Source organism: Stegastes partitus, unplaced genomic scaffold (assembly GCF_000690725.1).
Source record: "Stegastes partitus isolate 25-593 unplaced genomic scaffold, Stegastes_partitus-1.0.2 Scaffold1179, whole genome shotgun sequence".
Lineage (NCBI taxonomy): Eukaryota > Metazoa > Chordata > Actinopteri > Pomacentridae > Stegastes > Stegastes partitus.
The window spans coordinates 113,436-133,157 of NW_007578910.1; the positions used below are offsets into that span (position 1 = coordinate 113,436).

Consider the following 19,722-nt stretch of genomic DNA (forward strand, 5'->3'; position numbering starts at 1 on the left):
GGGAAATCTGGGAACTCCTTGAAGAACCCTGAAGAGCAAAGAGGTCCGTGAGTTTCTCTGGAACTAATTAAACCTTTTCAAGAACCTGAACACCCTCCTTGAGAACCACATGAAGGACACAAACTACTAGAACCTCCTCCATGGCCTCGAGAACTTCCCAAGAAAACCTGAAACTTGAAGAGCTCTGAGAACCAGAGTTCTTCTTAAAGCGGACCGTCTCATGTCTGCTTTGAGGTTTTATTTCAGAACCATTAACATCAGGAACAACGTCAGAACCAGAACCAGCCGATCACCAGCCAAATGGATCCCTGAATTAAATAAAACACATAAAGCACAACAACAAACTGAAAACGTTCTCCTGATGGAACTCAGAACGGTTCCTCAGCGGTTCTCTGGATGTTCTCATGAACAACCTCAGAGTGTGAAGCTGCTCCTGACTGACGGGTCCAGTGTTCTGGTGGTTCTGGTGGTTCTCATTCAGAGACGTGTGCAGCCGCTGAGAACCGATGGTTTAGAACCGGACAAAGAGAACGTGCAGATCCAGAACATTAATATTCTGCATTTTTAAACGAACGCTCAACGAAACGCAGAAACTCCTGATGTTCTGTTGGACCCGACTCCCGATCGGAGCTTTAATAAAGACACAAAGAACCTTTGATCGACTGTCGCTGTGTGTGTGTGTGTGTGTGTGTGAGTGTGTGTTGTACACAAACTGTAAGGAACACACACACACACACACACACACACACACTCTGGGTTGTTCTGAATGGGAGGTTTTTCTTTAATGAGAGTGAAATTTAAATCCTGCACATTGTTCTGCTTTTAGGCTGCAGCCAAGACGGGCAGGTTTAACACACACACACACACACACACACACACACAGTAACACACACACACACACACAGATGATGTAATGCTGGAGGCCGGGCACCTGCTGGGAGGTGAACTGGATTTGAATTCATTTCGGTGTCTCGCTTTAACAGAAGTTTACACTCAAGTAGAAACACTGAAACTTCACTGATACTGTTGCTAACGGGCCACACTGAGCCGCGGAACCCCTCACAGAACCCGCAGAGCCTCTTTCAGGAGGCCACCTGGAACCTCAAACAGCCCCGGAACCTCTTTCAGCCCGACTGAAACTGTAAATGTGTCCTCAGGCAGCCTCCAGAACCCCAGAAACCTCACAAAAGAACACCAGAACCTCCCTACAGAACCCCCGAAACACCCCAAGAACCCATCAAGCCTCCTCAGGAACCACTGAAGGGAAACTGTAAATATGTCCTCAGACATCTCCAAGAACCCCTGGACCCTCTTTTAGAACCACTGAGGTCAATAACATGAGGACAATGGAACCTCTGAAGAACCTAAACGTCCTCCTCAAGAACGACACGACGTTCAGGAACCACCAGATCCTCCAGAAAACCTTCAGAAATAAACACTGATGCTCTTCAAGAACCACGGTTCTGCTTGAATGTTCTGTAAGGTACGACAAAAATAAACAGATAAGCCTCTTAGGAACATGAAGCTCTTCAAGAACCACCTTGAGATGCTTGAGACTCTCTGGAGCGAACAGAACCTCTCCAAGTAAACCTGAACACCATCCTCAAGATTTATTTGAGTTTCAAGAACCACAAGAACCTCTTGAATGATCCTGAGAACTTTGTGAGGAACTTCTTCTGGAAACCGTGAAAACAACGAGGTCCTCAAAACCCCGAAGCTCCAACTGAACCACCGGCGAACATAAAGAACATGAAGAACATGAAGAACTCAAGAACGTCATCAGAAAACCTGGAATCTTAAAACTTCTCGAGAACCAGATAAACGAGAATCCAGACCTCTAGAACTTCATAAATACACAGTTGGACCGCTTGAGGAACTGAACAACCTCCTCAAGAACCACTGAATCCACTAGAAGAACTTCATAAACAAGCTTTGACCCTCTTTAGAACAGGAACCGGTTCTGCTCTAAAGTTCTGTCAGGTGTCTCTTTGGTTCTGATACTTTGAGCACCGACTGGACCGCCAGTGAACAGAACATAAAGAACTCAGAAATGTTGAAGGAACCTGTTGAAGGTCCCAGAACTTCTTTGACACCAGTGAAACCTCTGCAGAACCTGAGCACCCTTTTCTAGAACCACTACACCTCTAGAAGAACCTGGTTCTGCTCAAACGTTCTCTCAGGTGTTTGGAATCTTTTTCTCTCTGATACTTTAGGAACGGGTCCGTCCAGAACCAGCAGCCGACAGAACATGAGGTCAACAGCGGCTGCGCAGACAGGTGCTCCGGTTCTCACGGCTGCATAACATCCGCGCGCACGCGCTCGCACACACACACACACACACACACACACACACACACACACACACACACACACACACACACACACTCTGAGTAACTCTGGGACGTTCACGGCAACAGGTTGATGCAACTGCAGCAACTTACAGGTAGGACGTGAAGACGCTCAGGTTGCCCGGAACCTCCCGGAGCCCCAGGTCCGAGCAGTCCACCCGGTGCAGCAGCCCGTCCACCTCGCACCGGCAGCGGCCAGGGCAGCCGCCGCGCCCCGCCGCCCGCTCCCCGTCCCCGGAGCTCTGCCCCCGGGGCACCGCGGAGCCGTTCCCCGCAGCCGCAGCCTCCTGCGCCGCGGCCGCGGGGCTCCCGAAGCCCGCCGAGAGGGCTGCACAGGCGGCCAACAGAGCCACGCAGCCCCGCATGTCCGCCCCGCGGGTCCTGGAAGTCTGAGGTCCGGCGAAGAGGCGCTGGAGACGGATGAGAAGCACGCTGGCGTCCGCTCAGTGGAACCGGATCACACGAGGTTCTGCTGGAACCTGGAGCGGCGACAGCGCAGAGTGTGAGTCCGTCCACTCACTGGGAGCGCGTGTCCACGGCCACGCTATATAGGGCTGTGCGCGTGCGTGTGGACACAAAGTCAAACATCAACGTGTTTCGTGGAAACCAGAGCCGGAGAGAAAAGTTCTGGAGAGAAAAGTTCTGGAGAGAAAAGTTCTGGACGTTTATGAGGAGAAATAAAAATAAATCAAGTTTCAGGTTTTGTGACTGAAGTCAGGAGGATTGAATTCAGTTTATTGATTTCTGAGCTTCCAGCTGATTATTGGATGAAATCAGGATCTCAGGAAGAATTTCTGTATAAATGAAGTTTATCATTAAAGTTAATTAACAGGATTTAAACTCATTTTCACAAGTTTTCTGGACAAACACCTGATTTGTTGTTTTTGACCGTTTTAATGAAGCAAAGTTAAATATTTGTTGTTTTTCTGCTTTTTATCAGATTAAAGGCTCAGGTCAGGATTTATTTGTGCTTTTGTTCATTTTGATTCCAGTTTGTTGGTTTTTGTGTGTTTCTGGTTCATTTGTGTTCTTTTGTTTTTGTCTCGTGTCGTTTTCGTCTCTTTTTGCTGGTTGTGTGTTTTTGCTGTTTCCTGTTTCAGGGTTTGTGTTCATTCTGCAGCTCTTTCACATGTTTGTTGTTGTTGTTGTTGTTTTGCACCCTTTGTGCTTCTTTGTTGACCTGTGTGTGGTTGTTTTGTGTGTCTGTTGCAGCTCTTCTCCACACAGCTACGTGTCTCTGCTGTTGTTTTATGTCAGATTGTGTTTATTTTGCAGCTCTTGTTCATTTGTTTGTGCGTCTTTGTCGTCAGTTTTGCTGTTTTTTTGTCCACTTTGCGTCTCTGCTGCTGGTTTCCATCATTTTAAATGCGTTTGTGGTTAATTTTGTGGCTCATTTTAAGTCTTTTTGGTCATTTTTTGTCCACTTTGCGTCTCTTTGTCGTCACTAATCCAGTTTCATATGTCGTGCCGTCACTCACAGACTAAAAACACGCGTGTTGTTCTGCTTCAGAGGAGAAATTAAAGAGTTAAATAATAAAACAGTGAAGCTGCTGTTATAGAGGCGTCCTCACAAAGACAGAAAAACAGACGCAGCTGAAGTTAATGATTAGTGTGTGTGTGTGTGTGTGTTATTGTGTGTGTGTGTGTGTGTGTGTGTTATTGTGTGTGTGTGTGTGTGTGTGTGTGTGTGTGATAACATCTTCATATCTCACCTTTACCTGACACCGACACACACCTGGAATATAAAGACACACTGTCTTGTCTCAATAAAACACACAATAACACAATAACACACACATATATACACAAACCAATCCAACACAAGTTGACCAACGTTCTGTAAACGTTCTCCGACCAGCAGCAGGAACGTTGTGTGCAACAACAGAAACACTCGTGTGTGTTTTTCTTTTGTTTTCGTCTGTTTTTGTCCATTTTTTTGTTGTTTTGCATCTTTTTTCCTCTTTTCTGTGATTTTGTTTCACTTATTTTCGGTTGTTTTGTGTTAATTTTGCTTCTCGTTCGTCTTTTTTGTCAACTTTTGTCCGTTTCTGCTCATTTTGTGTCACTTCTGCTGCTGTTTTCTGTTTATGTTCAGTTTATGTTTGTTTTTGTCTCTTTGTCTGTTTCTGGTCTTTTTGATTCCATTTTCTGTTGTTTTCTGTCTGTCTTCTTTTTGTACTTTTGTGTTTGTTTGTGTCGTCGTCTGTTCAGTTGTGTTTATTTTTTGTCTTTTTTCTGGTAATTTTGCAGCTTTTCTGCTCATCAACGCATGACTTCAGCTTCCAGGCTTCAGCGTTCGACTGTTTTGTGTTGACTTTGTGTCTCTTATCTGTTTCTATTCGTGACTCTTTGTCTGTTTGCGTATTTGTGCGACGTCTCGTGCTGTTTGTTTGTGTTTATTTTGTGTCTTTCTTCAGTTGTTTGTGCGTCTCTTCCTGGTTATTCAGTCGTTTGAGGCTTGTTTTTCTCTTTTTGTGACTTTTTATTGTTGTTTCCGGTCACTTTGTGCTCGTTTTGTGTTGTTGTTTAATTGGTGTGGGTCTGTTTTGTGTGTCTGTTGTTGTTTTTGGTCTTTACTTTAACTGGAGGAATCTGACCTTTGACCTGCTGTGGGATGAACAGGAAGTGAAGCTTGAAGGTGATTTTTCATCAGTGATTGAAACTAAACTCTGCTGCTGGTTTAATAAACATGAACAGATTTTATCGTTATAGAATAAACCAGCTGATTAAACCACGTTAACGCAGCAGGAGCTGATCTTCCTGATGGAGTCTCGGTGGTTTTTATTCCAGAGCGACTCTGAACTCTGCTGGTTAAACGGCTGAACTGCAAACAGGAACCAGTTCAGAGGAATAAACCAGTTTCACTTCAAACCCAGAAAACGCAGGAAACAAAAGCGAGAGAAGCTGCGACGAAGAAACAAGAGTCAGAGAGAATCAAGAAAAACACTTTTACTGTGAAAGATAAGCAGCTGGTTTTAGTCTTTACAGCTGAAAAAGAATAAAAATCTCGTTGTTTTGACATTTAATCTCAGAATATTTCTTTTTTTTAAGGCACAATTTTGACATAAATCTCTTTTTAAAACATTTTTACTATTATTTTATGAATTTTTAACTTGTAGCAAATACATATTCTTAATATTTTGACATTTTACCTAAAAAAAAATCTCAATTTCAGATGTTTTTATTTCACATATTCAGTTTAAATTTATTTATTTTTCCTCATAATTTGTATTTTTTTTACTGAGAAATTTAAATTCTAAGTTCATAAATGGAACCTTTTAGATCAAAGTGGACTTTCTGATGTTGTGTCACATTATTTTGTAAATAGAAAACACGACTTTATATCTGATAATTTTGACAGAAAACTTTTAGACTTTTATGTGAGAATTGACTTTTCAGCTTCAGGAAGTACTTTGCTCTTTACGCTGTAATTTAAAACTTTAATCTCTTATTTTCATGCTATCGTTCATATTTCTAACTTTCTGTCTCATCATTTTTACCGAATAACTAAATATTTTTGACTTTTCAACTCAAATTTGTGTTCATTAATTTTACAATCTACTCTTATTAAGTCAACATTTTTCATTTATCTCAAATTATTTTGACTTTTTAGCTCAACATTTGTTTTACTAAGTCAATATTTACATGTTGTCTCATATTTTTGACTGAGTGAGTCAGAAATGTCCATTTTCAGCTCATATGTTTGACTTCTTTGTTGACATTATTCTGAACTGTAGGTCATAAATTTCACTTCCTGCCTTTAAAAATCAAACTTTTTGTCTCATAATTTACTTTTTATATCATATCTGTCGTGATATAAGATAAATGATCATTTAACAATAAATTTAATTGACTGTTTTTGTCCATTTCATTTTTTAAATCTATTTTTTTAACCATCTTAATTAGTTTTTACACATTTTACACTTTATTATTCAGATTTTTTTAAAATATCAAAATGCACTTTTTAATCTCAGAATTTATTCTCTTCAGCCTCTGATTTTTTTCCGACCACGTTCTGAGGTGAGAAGCTCCAGAACCAGAGCCAGAACCAGAACCAGTCAGAATCATAAACGTTGTAATAATAAACTGATGTTTGTTGTTTTCAGCTCGTCGTCATGTGACGCTGCAGAGAGGAGCCGCCGTCAGGAGGTCTCACTCCGCTGCTGCTTCTGAGCATCAGCTGCACACACCGACAGAAACACTTCCTGGTTGAATAAAACCTGAACAAGACGCTTTAAACAGTTCAGCTTCATAATTTAGCATTTAGATATTTGTTCCTTATACATTCAAACTGGTTTGTTTTGGTCAGCAGGTTCATTTAGATTATATTATGTTGATTTTGACTCTTTTAAATGTTAAATCCAAGTTTGTTTCCCTCATAATTTTTCTTTTTGTTTCCATTTTGATATAATATCTCATAATTAGCATCTTGTCAATAAAAATATTTGCATTTTTCTGTAATATTTTGATTCCTTGCTTGTAATTTAGACGTATTATTATTATTTGCTGCAATATTTTATCTCAGTTTGACGTCTTTCTCTCATAACTTTGACTCATTAAATATTAAATCTAACTTTTAATCTCACAGGTTTGACTTTTTCACACTTAATCTCAGTACATTTTATTTTCTTGAAGTCAACAGCTTCACTTTTCATCTCAGAGTTTGACCTCAGTCTGCAAAATGTGATTTTTTAAAACCACAAAACTCACATTTTGCTTTTAAATTTCACAAATTGAACTTATTAAGGCGGCATTTTTAATTCATGTCTCATAATTTTGCCTTTTATGTGTAAAATCAGATGTTTTCATGTCATCACACTGAGCTACGGATCATAAATTTATGTTTGCTGACTGCTTTGAAATGAAAAAAATGATTTATTTTATTTAATTTTTTAATCAAATTGACTGTTTAGGTCACAGTATATATTTTAGTGATTAAATATTGTGATGTTTTGACTTTCTGTTTCCTAATTTTGACTTTTTAGATCATTATTTTACTTTTTATTGACTTAATTTGACTCATTGCTTCAGAATTATTACAGCTTTTACCATAATTTATATTTTGCAGCTTAAACTTGTGACTTTTTCTACAATAACTTTGACATATTGAGTCGTTTGTTTTCTTTTTGACATTTGAATCTTCCTGCTTGTGCTCCAGTGAAGCTGCAGGACTGAAGGCGGATAAAGGCCTCCTCCTTCAGGCGGAGTGATCCCTCCTCCAACGGCAGACGATCTGCGCCAGTGCTAGCCGGCTAACAGCTAGCTCCGTCCGACGCCATTAGTTGGAGAAAAACAGCGTCTCGATTCGGCTTCTAACCGGGTCTGGCTCCGAGTTCGGCCCGGCCTCCCTCCGCGCTGCGGCCACACACCGACACACGTCCGGTTCGTGAGCGCTGTCGAAGCTTCCCTCTCATGATTTCAGCCGCTTTTTGAAGTCGGAAGCCGATGTGAGCTCCGCAGGAGTCGAGTTCCGACCGCGGCGGTTAGCATTAGCAGCGCTAGCTTGTTTTGATAAAGCCCCGGATCTGAGCGACGGACTGCGGCCATGGCGGCGGCGGCGGCGGCGGGCGGCAACAGCGGCGGAGGCAAGACGTACTCGTTCAAGGTGGTGCTCCTGGGCGAAGGCTGCGTGGGCAAGACGTCGCTGGTGCTGCGCTACTGCGAGAACAAGTTCAACGACAAACACATCACGACTCTACAGGTAAGGCAGCCGGGAGCGGCGCTCCGCGGCCAGCGACGCCGCCGCAGAGCCGTGACAGGCGGCCGGAGCCGCCGCTGCGAGCCGGCGGTCCGGTCCGGTCCGGAGCCGGAGGGTTCGTGTCGGCGCGTGTGTCAGTGCTTTTCACGGTGCGTGTGTTGACCCGAGCCGACCCGGGACGGCCGCGGGGAGCCCGGAGGCGGTGCTGAGGCGCAACCCGGGTTTGTTCCGGGAGTTGCTGTTCACACAGACCCAGCTGCGGCTCCGCGGCCCGGAGCTGGAGCCGAACCAGAACCACTCTGCAGAACTTTAACCGTAAAATCAGCTAAAATAAACAGAACCTGAATTTAGCTGGACTTAAAGTCCTGGAGGTGAAACACGTCATGGAAATCAGGTTGTGACGTCATTATAGGGAGTGTTTGGTAATAAACTAATCAATCAGTTTATTGATTAATCTGAACAATTAAAACAGCAAAAAGAGCCTCAGTAAAGTAAATGTTATTGTGTAAACAGGATGAGCTTCTGAATGATGAAACAGGAAGCTCGTGTTTACACAATAAAACCTCCAACATGAAGAAAATCCATTTAAGAGAAATCATTATCATTATTGTTATTATTATTATTATTATTATTATTATTCTATCAGACAGTAGGGAAACTTCAGAAGAAATGTAAGTTTCTATTAAATCTCTGGACAAAGTGCAAAAGGTCGGTTTAATGTCTGATAAAATTACAGGAAAAAAAGTAAAATTACATGTAAAACACCCAAAGCTAACAGGACAACACTATAAATAACATCGACATTCAAATCTGTATTTTATTAAACAGTAATTTGTTCTTTTACAGCATTTGATTGTCAGATTACCTTATTTTTAAATCAGCAAAAATGTAATTAAATATATCTACTATTATCTGACAGGAAATCCGTGCATATTAAGGATTGAAAAATACTACAAAATAAAATATAAAACATCTGCTATTTTACAGACTTTTCCTGTTTTGTTAAATTACAGATAATATCTAATAAAATCACAGAAAAAATATTAATTTACATATTTTTACCATCATAAAACAAAACCAGGACAAACCTGTTCAACCATAAAATCACACAGTTTAGTTTTATTTAAACCAGTAAATATTATAATAGTTTGGCAGATATTTGCAGTCATTTGACAGAAAAATGTGTAAATTAATTAAAAATAGTTTTAAAAAATAAAAGAAATCAGCTGTTTTTACATTTTCCAGGTTTAGTAAATTACAGATAATTTATTATCTTACAACTGTAGAAAAATCTCATTTTTAGTGTATTTTAATCATCTTACAATATTATTAGATAAATTCCATCATTTTTAATATTTATTTGTGTGTAGCAGCATTGCACCGTTTTTACATTTTTATTTTATTTTTTTGTACATATTCCTTCTGGATCCCTGCTGTCAGATTTTCACCTTTTTGTGTGACTTTAGCAGAAGCTTTGATTGTTATTATAAAACATAAGTGAGTTCGTCTGTATTCCGGTTCCGGTAACGTGAGCACAGCGAGCCGGAGAGAAGCTAACGGAGGCTAACGTGCTGCTGACGTCACAGTCAGAGGAGCTCAAACAGGCCCGTGTTTGATTCGTGGTGGAGTCACGTGACGTCGGACGCCTTCGGGCCTTTTCCGGTCTCCACGCCGTCATGTGACCCGCGGCGGATCGATTCGGACTCGACGAGTCGGCGGCGGAGCTGCGTGCTGATTGGCCGTCAGTCGTGTCGCAGCACGAGCTCGGCGTTAATAAACCGTCATGAGACCACAAATATGTTCCATCGTCTGCTCTCATAATTCATTTAGATGCTTCAGCTGGTTCTGATGTTTGAGCCTCGAGCTGCTGCTGGACGGTTTTGTTCATGTTTCACTAAAGTCCTGCAGCTCTGAGAAGGAGGAGACGGAACCCAGAGATGGTTCTGTCAGCCGGACTCAGTCAGAACCACGGAGACCAGAAAGACATAAATAATAAGAAGAATTTATTTATTTAGGTTACAGAAATGGGTCCAAAATGACTCGTAAGTCGGTTAATGGGACAAAAGCTTCACCAAAATTACTGAAGATGTGGATAAAGTGACAAGAACTCGTCCCAAATTACTTAAAACCTGTTTAACGTGAGAGAAAAATGGTCCAAAATGTCACCAAAATTACTCCAAATCTTGTTATAATGACCAGAAGTTTTTATTATTTTAGTATTGAATATAGAGACTCTACGTGGAGCTGGTTCAGGTGAAACTCAGTCACGGTGAAGTTTGTGACGTCTACTGTTAAAAAGTGAATTCATTTTAATTTTAAGGTTTCATTTTCAGCATCTAATGAGAGTTACTTAAAAGAAAACAGTTTTAGAATTAATATTTTACTCATTTTCACACATTTTCTATCAGAAACAAATATTCTACGATATCAAATGATGCTAAAAAATATGTTTACGTGCATGTTTATATAATAATGTCCTTTACAAAAGTAAAATAAGAATTTAATCTGTGATAAAACAATAAAAACACTCGTATATGTTCAAGTTGTTGCCACGTATGACGAAGAGAAGCAGTGACAGTTTTATGTTTTTAGATGATGAGAGTCTGCAGCAGGTTGACCGGTGGTTAGCTGGTTGGTTAGCCGGTGGTTAGCTGGTTGGTTAGCTGGTTGGTTAGTTGGTTGGTTAGCTGGTGAGTTGTGGGTTAGTTGGAGGTCGTTAACGTCCCGGTTGAGGTGAACAGAGCGACTGAGAGGAAGCAGAGAAGTGGAGCTGCCGTTCAGGAGGACTTTAACCTCCAGCTTCTTATCAGATCTGCAGACGCTAGCTGGAGGTTAAAGGAACCGACGGACGTTATGAAAGCTGCTGCAGCAGCATTTCAACAGCAGAGCGTTTGTTCACGCAGCTTCTTGTTCTGAAGCAGAACTCAGTGCTGCTGCTCTCATGGTCGATCCATCAGCTGGTAGAAGATGTAAGAAAACAGTGAAGAAACACCAACAGAGTCGTCAGAGGTCCAGGTTTCTGTAGAGAAGACGAACACGTTCAGCTTTAACAGTCTGTCATGTTTATTTTTATTCACGTTTTTGTGTTTGTGGGATTTAAAAGATTTAAACAACAGTCTGATCACCTGGTTCAGGCTGCACATATGAACCTGCTGTCAGTTTAAGTTCTGCTTTCCGCCGGTTTAAAAATCCCCGTCACTGCTGCAGGAAACGACCGCGACGCTAAAATAGACGAGTTAGAGGCTGAGAGTCGGTTTCTGCTCAGATCGGCCTCCTGAGAACGTCTGTGGACGGCAGGACTTCGTTTTACAGCAGAAACAATAATAAATGTAGAAGGAGCTCCTGTTTGGTCTGAAACGTTAGTTTAATCATCAGTAACTGTAGGAGGCTCACGTTAAATCAGATTTAATGCAGAACCAAAGCAGGACGCTATCGTCTGATTTTAATCCATTTTTTAGCTAATTTAAGTCATTGTTTTACTCTGGAAGCTTCTGATCTGTTCAAACCAGCTCCTGTTAAATCTGTTGATTAAAGTTCTGCAAATGTGGTTTAATGAGTTCGTTCAAGTATCGTCTTTTATTATTGAAAGTCTGATCAGAATGTCGTCTTTTATCGGGTTTGTGTGGCGTTTTGTCGTCGTTGCAATAAGAGAAGTCCTGATCAGTTGTTTTTGTTCCTGCTCTGGTCCAAGTTTTTTCATATTTAGTGTCTCCTGATGCTGTTTTCTTCTGATAATACGCATTTCACGTACCGTCGACCAGCTGCAGTACCTGGTTGTTCCACCAGGTGGAGCCTCTCACTGTTTAATCCCATAGAGACCAGAGGAGGCGTCTACAGACTACAGCTCATAGTGGCAGCAGAGAGCATTGTGGGAGTTTAGCAGCAACGGGACCATGACAGAGACTCTGAGGAGGTTAATGACCTCTGATGAGAGCTCATGTTCTGAATCAATCCAGGATAAAATAAGTCAGTGTTGATGCATCCTGCTGCTGCTTGCGCATCTTTCTGTTGTTTCCTTCTCTCATGATTCAAAACAGACAGTTTACACTTAATCCTGCCACCAGATAAACAACAAACAAACAAACAAACAAACAGATGGCACCGAAAACATCCCGAATAATTCCCTTAATCTGGGCAGCGAAACGGATTAAAGACTTTTTAACTTCCTGGTTGGATGAGATTGTTTTTCAACCAGTTTCATGCAGATTTAAAGACGTCTAACAAGTTAAACGACCTTTTTTTTGAACATCTAGAACATGAAACTGATGAATGTCTCCTCCAGCGACTCTTTCCGTCTTGTTTTTGGTGTTTTTTCTGTTTTTATCTGATGTTTGTGGTTTTGCTGACGTTCCCTCGTCTCCGTCTTGCAGGCGTCCTTCCTCACAAAGAAGCTCAACATCACAGGAAAGAGAGTCAACTTGGCCATTTGGGTGAGGAGCTTGGTTTGCAACGCTACTTTCGTTCTTTGTGTTTCTGAGTGGATGTTAACCGGCGGTTCTGTTTCCAGGACACGGCGGGTCAGGAGCGCTTCCATGCGTTAGGGCCCATCTACTACAGAGACTCCAATGGAGCCATCCTAGTGTACGACATTACAGACGAAGACTCCTTCCAGAAGGTAAATACGGCACCGGTTCGACTCCGTCCAGCTCCCAGTCTGGATGTCTGAGGTCCGGGAAGCTTCGTCTGGAACAAAACATCACATTTATCCATGAACATGAACGTTTATTTGGGTTTTTACTGGTTCAGAATCAACATTTGTTGGCTGATTACCCAAAACTTCAAGAAAACAAGTCTTTATTGTCTTAATCTTTCTATTTTCTTGTTGTTTCAGGCCTTTTATAAACAGAAATGTTTATTATATTTGAGTAAATGACCCCAATTTAACAAAACCGGTTTAAAAAAGTAGGATTTTTATATTAAACCTCTATGAGCTGTTCAGAAACGTTAGCGTAGCATCAGGTTTTGAGTCGTTTCTGAAGTAGATCTGAAGAATTAGTTGCTAAAAACTGCGTTAGTTTGCCTTTTTGGACGTCTTCTTTAGGTAACGATTCCACTCAGGCTATTTAAAGCTAACCGTTAGCCGCAGCTAAAGCTAGTTTAGCTAATTTTTAAACTCACTTTCGGTGCTTCGACAACTTAAACGCTGGATTTTTGTGTCTGATGCAGATTTCAGGGAATAATAAACACAGATATTGCGATACCGACTGATGTTCTTTGAGCGTTTGTTGGAGTTCTGTCGGAAATTATTTGGTTATTGTTTAATTTTCCAGCATTCATTTCGCAAGCTAGTTAGTTAGCTGTGTTTTTGACGTTTGTTTGCTCGACTGAATATGTGTTTCAAATATCAGCAATTTAGTTCTTTAAAGCAAAAGAAATAAAGCTTCTGATAAAGGAGTCTTGCTTAATGGTAACTAGCCTAGCTTAGCATTGTAGCATTAGCTTCTGTCTGTGCTGCTTTTTATATTTCTGGTTCAATTCATTAAATGAACCTAATAATTACTAATAATCAAGCTAAAAAGTTTTCATATTATTTCGTCACATTCTCAGTATTTTCTTTATAATGTACTAAAAGCCTCCAACATCCGACCTTCAGCTGTTTATTATTTCTTTCCAGGCTTCATGAGACGCTGGTTAATTGTGCTTTTGTGTTGTTGCAGGTGAAGAACTGGGTGAAAGAGTTGAGGAAAATGTTGGGCAACGAGATTTGTTTATGTATAGTAGGTAAGTAACAAACAACTAGTTCACAATTAATCAGTGGGTTTAAAACAACTAAATTGGTTCACACACATTTAAAGGCATTTCAGAGACATTTTAAATTATTCTGGACAAATTATGAGTTTTTAAGACCAGATTTATGTGGTTTTGGGACGAAGATCAGGTCACTTTGGAAAAGTTTTGGTGATTTTGTGCAAATTCTGACTCATTTCGGACAAATTGTGAATTATTTCAGACTAAGTTTTGGCTTTCTGGACGTCTTTGGGGTGATTCTGACGTTTGTGTTGTTATTTTAGACAAAATTCAACTCGTTTGAGACATTGTTGGACTTTTATTTGATTTTGATTTTGGATGAATTGTGAATCATTTGAGACGAGATCAAAGTCGTTCTGAGCAAGTTTATGTTGTTTTAGACGAGATTCAAGTTGTTTTGTTTTAGCTTTTTGGATGTTTGTTGGGTGATTTTGGACAAATGTTGAATTGAGCTAAAGTTATTTTAGATGATTAGATTTGAATATTTTGGACATTTTGAGTCAGTTTGGACACATTACAATCTCTCCTGTCATGCTGGATTGTTTTTTATGTCATTTTGGACACTCGTTTGTCGGCTAGTCTGTTTTCTTTTAGATATTTTGGGCATTTTCTTTGGTGCGATGGACCAGTTCTTAATAATTTTGGACAAATGAGTCGTGTTGAACATGTTTTTGCCATTTTGGACAAATTGTGAGTGGTCTTAGAAGAGATTCAAGTCATTTTGGACAAGTGTGAGCTTTCTGGACAGATGTTAAGTTGAGCTGAAGTTATTTTAGATATAATTCAAGTCTTTTTGGACATCTTGAATCAGTTTGAATGAATTTCCGTGTCTCCAGTCAGGTTGGATTGTTGTTTTAATGTCATGTTGGACATTTGTTGGTCATTTTTGATAAATTAGTGATTTTATATGTTCAGTATAATATAATTAAAGATAACTCATAATAATAACAATAATTGAATAATACTTGGTTATACAATGTTTTAGATTTGTTTCGGCCAGTCTGGACAGTTTACTTTTGTTATTTTGAGCAAACTTTTGCCATTCTGGACAGTTTATTTTGAGGTAATTCTGGCCGAGCAACAGCATCCGACTGCTGTGACGTCGTCGTCATGGTGATTCACTGGTGTAGTTTTGAGTCATTCTGGAAAAGCAGCCGTCAAACCGAAACGTCTGGTCGGACTCACATGGAAACAGAGCGGCGCGGAATCAGGTCGAAGGAACTCGTCCTGGACGTAGATCTTTAATGTCAGACTGAAATAAAACCAAAGTTGTTCATGTGGAGGAAGCTGCAGGGAGCTGTGAGCTTCTGGTTTCAGTCTGAGCTGTTGTCTTTATCTCCACACCAGAGATGGAAAGTTAGCATCAGCCAGAGAGACGTTAACCAACCAGAGCAGCAGCATCGATCGGTGGAGCCTCATGTTGAAGCCCGACAGCTGATCAATAAACCTCCATCGTGTCTCTGATCAGATAGAATGTAATGAAAGGCTTCTGATTCAGTCAAAGTCTGTTTTCATCATTGGACTGTTTGTTCTGTTGCCGTAGTTTCTGAATATCGAGTTTAGACTTTTAACTGGATTAAGATCCAGTCGTCATGTGTTTGGATCAGATCCGACGGTGAAGGCATCAATCTGCTGCCTGGAGACGATGATGTTGTTGTTGTTGTTGTTGTTGTTGTTTTGGTGTTTTAAGGCTGCTTTAAAGTCTTTATGTTAAAAAAGTTCCGGTTGTGGCTCCTTTAACACAAACAGCTCGATAAGTTCTGCTTCTATGAGTGAAGTTTATCCTGTCTGGAGCTTTTATCTGCTGAGAGAACAAACAGGTTGATGTTTAAACAACATTTAGCCTCTTTTAGCTCCGTGTTTGGGCTCCACCAGAAACAAGCAGCTAGAATCAGGACTGTTTATCACATCAGTGGATCAGATTAGTGTGAATCAGAAGCTGTTAGCGAGCGGCTAACTGATCTGGTGTTTAACATACTGAGCTAATTTAGCACACTGAGCTAATGCTAACGCTAGTGGAGCAGCATAAACGGAAATGATTGGAAACGATAACCGGATTTATTGAAAACAGAAGGACCCTGACCCTCGTCCATTAACCTGCTCCCAGGCCATAATAACTCCTGTAACCATGGCAACTGCTCACAAAGATGGCTGTGAGCTCAGAGGACGAGAAGATTTAAAAACGAAACTAAAGTGTGACTTTGCTAACTTTGACTAAAACAAAAAAACGAGTCGGTTTAAAAATACTTTGAGTCGTTTTGTTCAAATTCTGAGACGATTGAATCGACGTGGAGTCATTTTGGACCATTTTTGAGTTATTTTGAACAAGTTTTAAATAATTGAAAGTAGTTTTAAGTTAATTTATTAGTGGACAAGTTTCAAGTTCTTTTTTTTTTTTATTCATAATTAAAATATGTTTTAAAATCCGGTTCTTTTTGGGCACTTTTGAACAATTATTTATCGTCAAGAGGCACTTTTATGATGTTTTCTGACTCATTCATAAAACATGTTTGAAATTTTTGTATTTTTTGGTGATTTTTGAGTCATTTTTTGTAATTTGAGTCTTTTATGTCTGCAGGTAATAAAATTGACTTGGACAAAGACAGACACGTTTCAGTGGAAGAGGCTGAGAGGTGAGGACGGATTCATCTTTATATATTATTAACGTTATCACTGAACATAAACGCTGACGTTGTCGTGTGTTTTTTGTGTAGTTACGCCGAGTCGGTGGGAGCCAAACACTACCACACATCCGCCAAGTTGAATAAAGGCATCGAGGAGCTTTTCCTGGATCTCTGTAAACGTAAGACTCAACCTGAACGCCTCAAACATGACGTTCTAGAGCTCAGGTTCTTCAAAATAAGGCCTCAAAAATCAAAATATTTTCTCTCAACTGCTGTTTTTTTTTTCCTGTGCGTCATCTTAAAACTCACATATATTTAATTTATTGTCATTTATGAACCAAAAAACTCCAAATTTTACTTTTTGGAAGCAAAAAGCAGCAAGTTTTTGAAGTTTTTGGTAAAAAAAAAAAGACAGAAATGTTGATTTATTATCAGAACATCAGCCTGTTTGATAATTAATTAACTTTTAATGCAGCTCACAGCCACTTACTGATAATTAGAATAATTAATTATTATCATATAACGCTGGAAACTTCAAATTCAGCCTCCACAGGATAAAATAAACCTCAGATATTTTATTTCTAACATCTTAAATATGATTTCCAGCTTGTTGAAGGCAGTCATGGTGCTTATAAAGTAAATATAAACTCTGATTAACGAGGCCCAGGTCGTCTTATTAGTAGAAACAACTTCTTTTAGGTGTTTTTCTGTAATTCTTTAACATCTGTGACGTCAGCTGACTGAAATATTTGACGTTTCTGTTGGAAAATCCTCGACGTCACTGAGAACAGATCCTAATCTGAGCTGTGGCTGTTTCATAACGCCGTTGTTTTCATTCCTCCGTTGATCCGGTGACCTGCTGACCATCGTTATCGTGTCCATGTGACCCGCTTGGTTCTCATTTTTACTTTAATTATATGAAAAAAACAAAAACATCAAATAGGAAAAGGAAACCAGAAGTCGCTCTGAGGGACGGGATTGGTTGAGTTTCTGTAAAGTTGTGATTTAATCTCTATAATTACTGATTATTAACGAACACTGTGGCTCTGATGTTTTAAAGGTTTTATTCTGTAATATTTCAATAACTCCAGTAAAGTCACACCATGAATCAAACTGGAGGATCTTTGTTTTAAAGGTTCCACATGAAACCAGAGACGCGACCAAAGTGTTGTTTGGTTTTCTTCATTTCAGGAAACAGTTTTTATACGTTCAGATAAAACGTCTGGATAAATGTCCAGATGTTTTTTTACACGTCAGACTCGCCGACAGTCGCACAGTTTTTATTGTACTTGTCCAATATTGTAGATTCTGAAACAAACAAACAAAAAGTTCTCTGAAGCTGTCTGATTATTTTTAAGCTTAAATTTCACAGATCTCTTTATAAATATCTGTAATTTATACTGTAAAGGTTTCAGGCACATGGAGCACATAACAAAACTAAATCAGTAAAAGAATAATGAAATAAAAGTAGAAATATAAAGACAAATAAATACAATTAGAATAATTTATTTAAAAAAAAATTAAATTAAAAAAAAAAAAAAAAATTCTGTTAATTTTTTATTTTTTAAAAATGTTTTTTAATTTTAATTGAAAATGTATATTTAAAAAGAATTATTTAAAAAATTGATGTTTTTTCATTTTCATTTTTAGATTTATTTGTATATATATATATAAATAGTGTTGTTTTAAAAGCAAAGGAATGAAAAAAATTTAATTTTGTAGTTGTTGTAGTTTGGTGTTCTCACTGCTCCAAATGTAGATTATTGGTTCTGATCATCGTCCTGTTAAAGAATGATAACAACAGAAATAAGCTGAAATGGACAAAAGTAATAATAATTTTGGATTGAGGTTTAACAGAAATAATAAATGAATAAATAAAACTTGTGCACCTGTTGGCAGGTGTTCAGGTTTCACTGCTCATCAGCAAAGTTCTCTAATTTGTCCTGGACAGTTTTTAATTTTTATAAATTCTTCTTTTCAACCACGATTCAAAACCAACGTCTGATTTCACTAAATTATAATTTACATTTTTTTAAATTTCTTGTTACTTTTTTCAGACTTTTGTGACTTGAGTCTTTTCTTTAATGAATTAATTTGACTGTGTCTCGAGTATCAACCTTTAAAAACAGCAGAAATGTGACGTAGTGAGAAATAAGTGGTTCAGAGAAGTTAACCTGGATCACCTGAAGCTAACCTGGACGTCCAGCTGACCCGGCCCGTTGTGTTTCAGGGATGATGGAGACGGCCCAGGCCGAGGAGAGGATGAAGGGCAACGGCTCCAGCCAGGCGGCGTCCAGCCGGCGAGGCGTCCAGATCGTGGACGACGAGCCCCAGGCCACGCCCGCCGGCGGCTGCTGCTCCTCCGGCTAACGCTAACACACACCCTCCACCACGCTTACAGTCATTATATCCACACACACACACACACACACACACATCTATCGGTCTGTCCGTTCAGCGCCGCTGCCGCCGCTGCTGCTGCCGCTGCTGCTGCCGCTGCTGCTGCCGCTGGGGATTGTGGGAAATCTAATTTGTTTGATCCTCCAGAATAAACGTAACTCGAGTCCTCATGATTACAGCGAGTGTGTCACGTTTTTAGCACTTTGATTATTAGAGACGTCTGCGGCGCCGGTTTCCGACTAAACGTGTTAATAAAGAGTTCTAAATAGTTCTGGAGACGCGACGCGGCGCCGCTGGGTCCGGTTCCGTCTGTCAGGCTGTAACATGCAGCAGCATCAACACTCTGTACAAACTGCATCATGGAGGAGGAGGAGCAGGCTGAGGGCAGAGGGGCAGCGGCGCCACCTGCTGGACGCTTCAGGAACTACATCTGTAAACAGTTCTGTAGAGGAGGGTCCAGATTGATCACCTTAATGGACTTTTTCCATCAGTTCTGAGCCTCAGAACTTCATCAGTACAGCAGATAGACACATGACATTTAGGAGGAAGAACACATCTGGGTTCTGCTAGAACCTGACACCAGATCAGTTCTACATCCATCCAGGTGTCTCAGTCTGAACACTGGATCTGGTTCTGTTCATATCTACCACAAACATGATCTCAAGGAGTCAAATTGGCACCAAAAAGGACCAAAATTAGCAAAAAAAACAAACAAACATAAAATCTCTACAAAAAGATGCAAAATTATGAGGAAATAAAAGCAAAAAGAAAATTACCACAAAAAGATTCAAAATCAACACAAAGAGTTCCAAAATTACCACAAAGAAAAGCAAAGTCCCCATAAAAAGCTGAGAAATCACCACAGAAAGGTTTGAAATTAACACAAAGACTTAAAATTGGCACC

The 19,722-nt window shown here is 39.9% G+C and overlaps 2 protein-coding genes across 2 annotated transcripts in view; one reads left to right on the top strand and one right to left on the bottom strand.

The window, feature by feature from the left end:
- LOC103368620 (leucine-rich repeat-containing G-protein coupled receptor 5) overlaps positions 1-2,713 on the bottom strand; it is a 36,639-nt gene extending 33,926 nt beyond the window's left edge. The window contains exon 1 of the mRNA XM_008297034.1: positions 2,442-2,713. Coding sequence (XP_008295256.1) covers positions 2,442-2,713 — 272 coding nt within the window. The remainder of the gene's footprint in view (positions 1-2,441) is intronic.
- Positions 2,714-7,571: 4,858 nt separating this feature from the next.
- On the top strand, positions 7,572-18,991 carry rab21 (RAB21, member RAS oncogene family). The gene is made up of 7 exons (XM_008297027.1): positions 7,572-8,049; positions 12,417-12,476; positions 12,554-12,661; positions 13,704-13,767; positions 16,373-16,427; positions 16,509-16,597; positions 18,649-18,991. The coding sequence occupies exons 1-7, from the start codon at positions 7,894-7,896 to the stop codon at positions 18,786-18,788; spliced, it is 672 nt and encodes a 223-aa protein (XP_008295249.1). The 5' UTR covers positions 7,572-7,893; the 3' UTR covers positions 18,789-18,991.
- Positions 18,992-19,722: the final 731 nt, after the last annotated feature.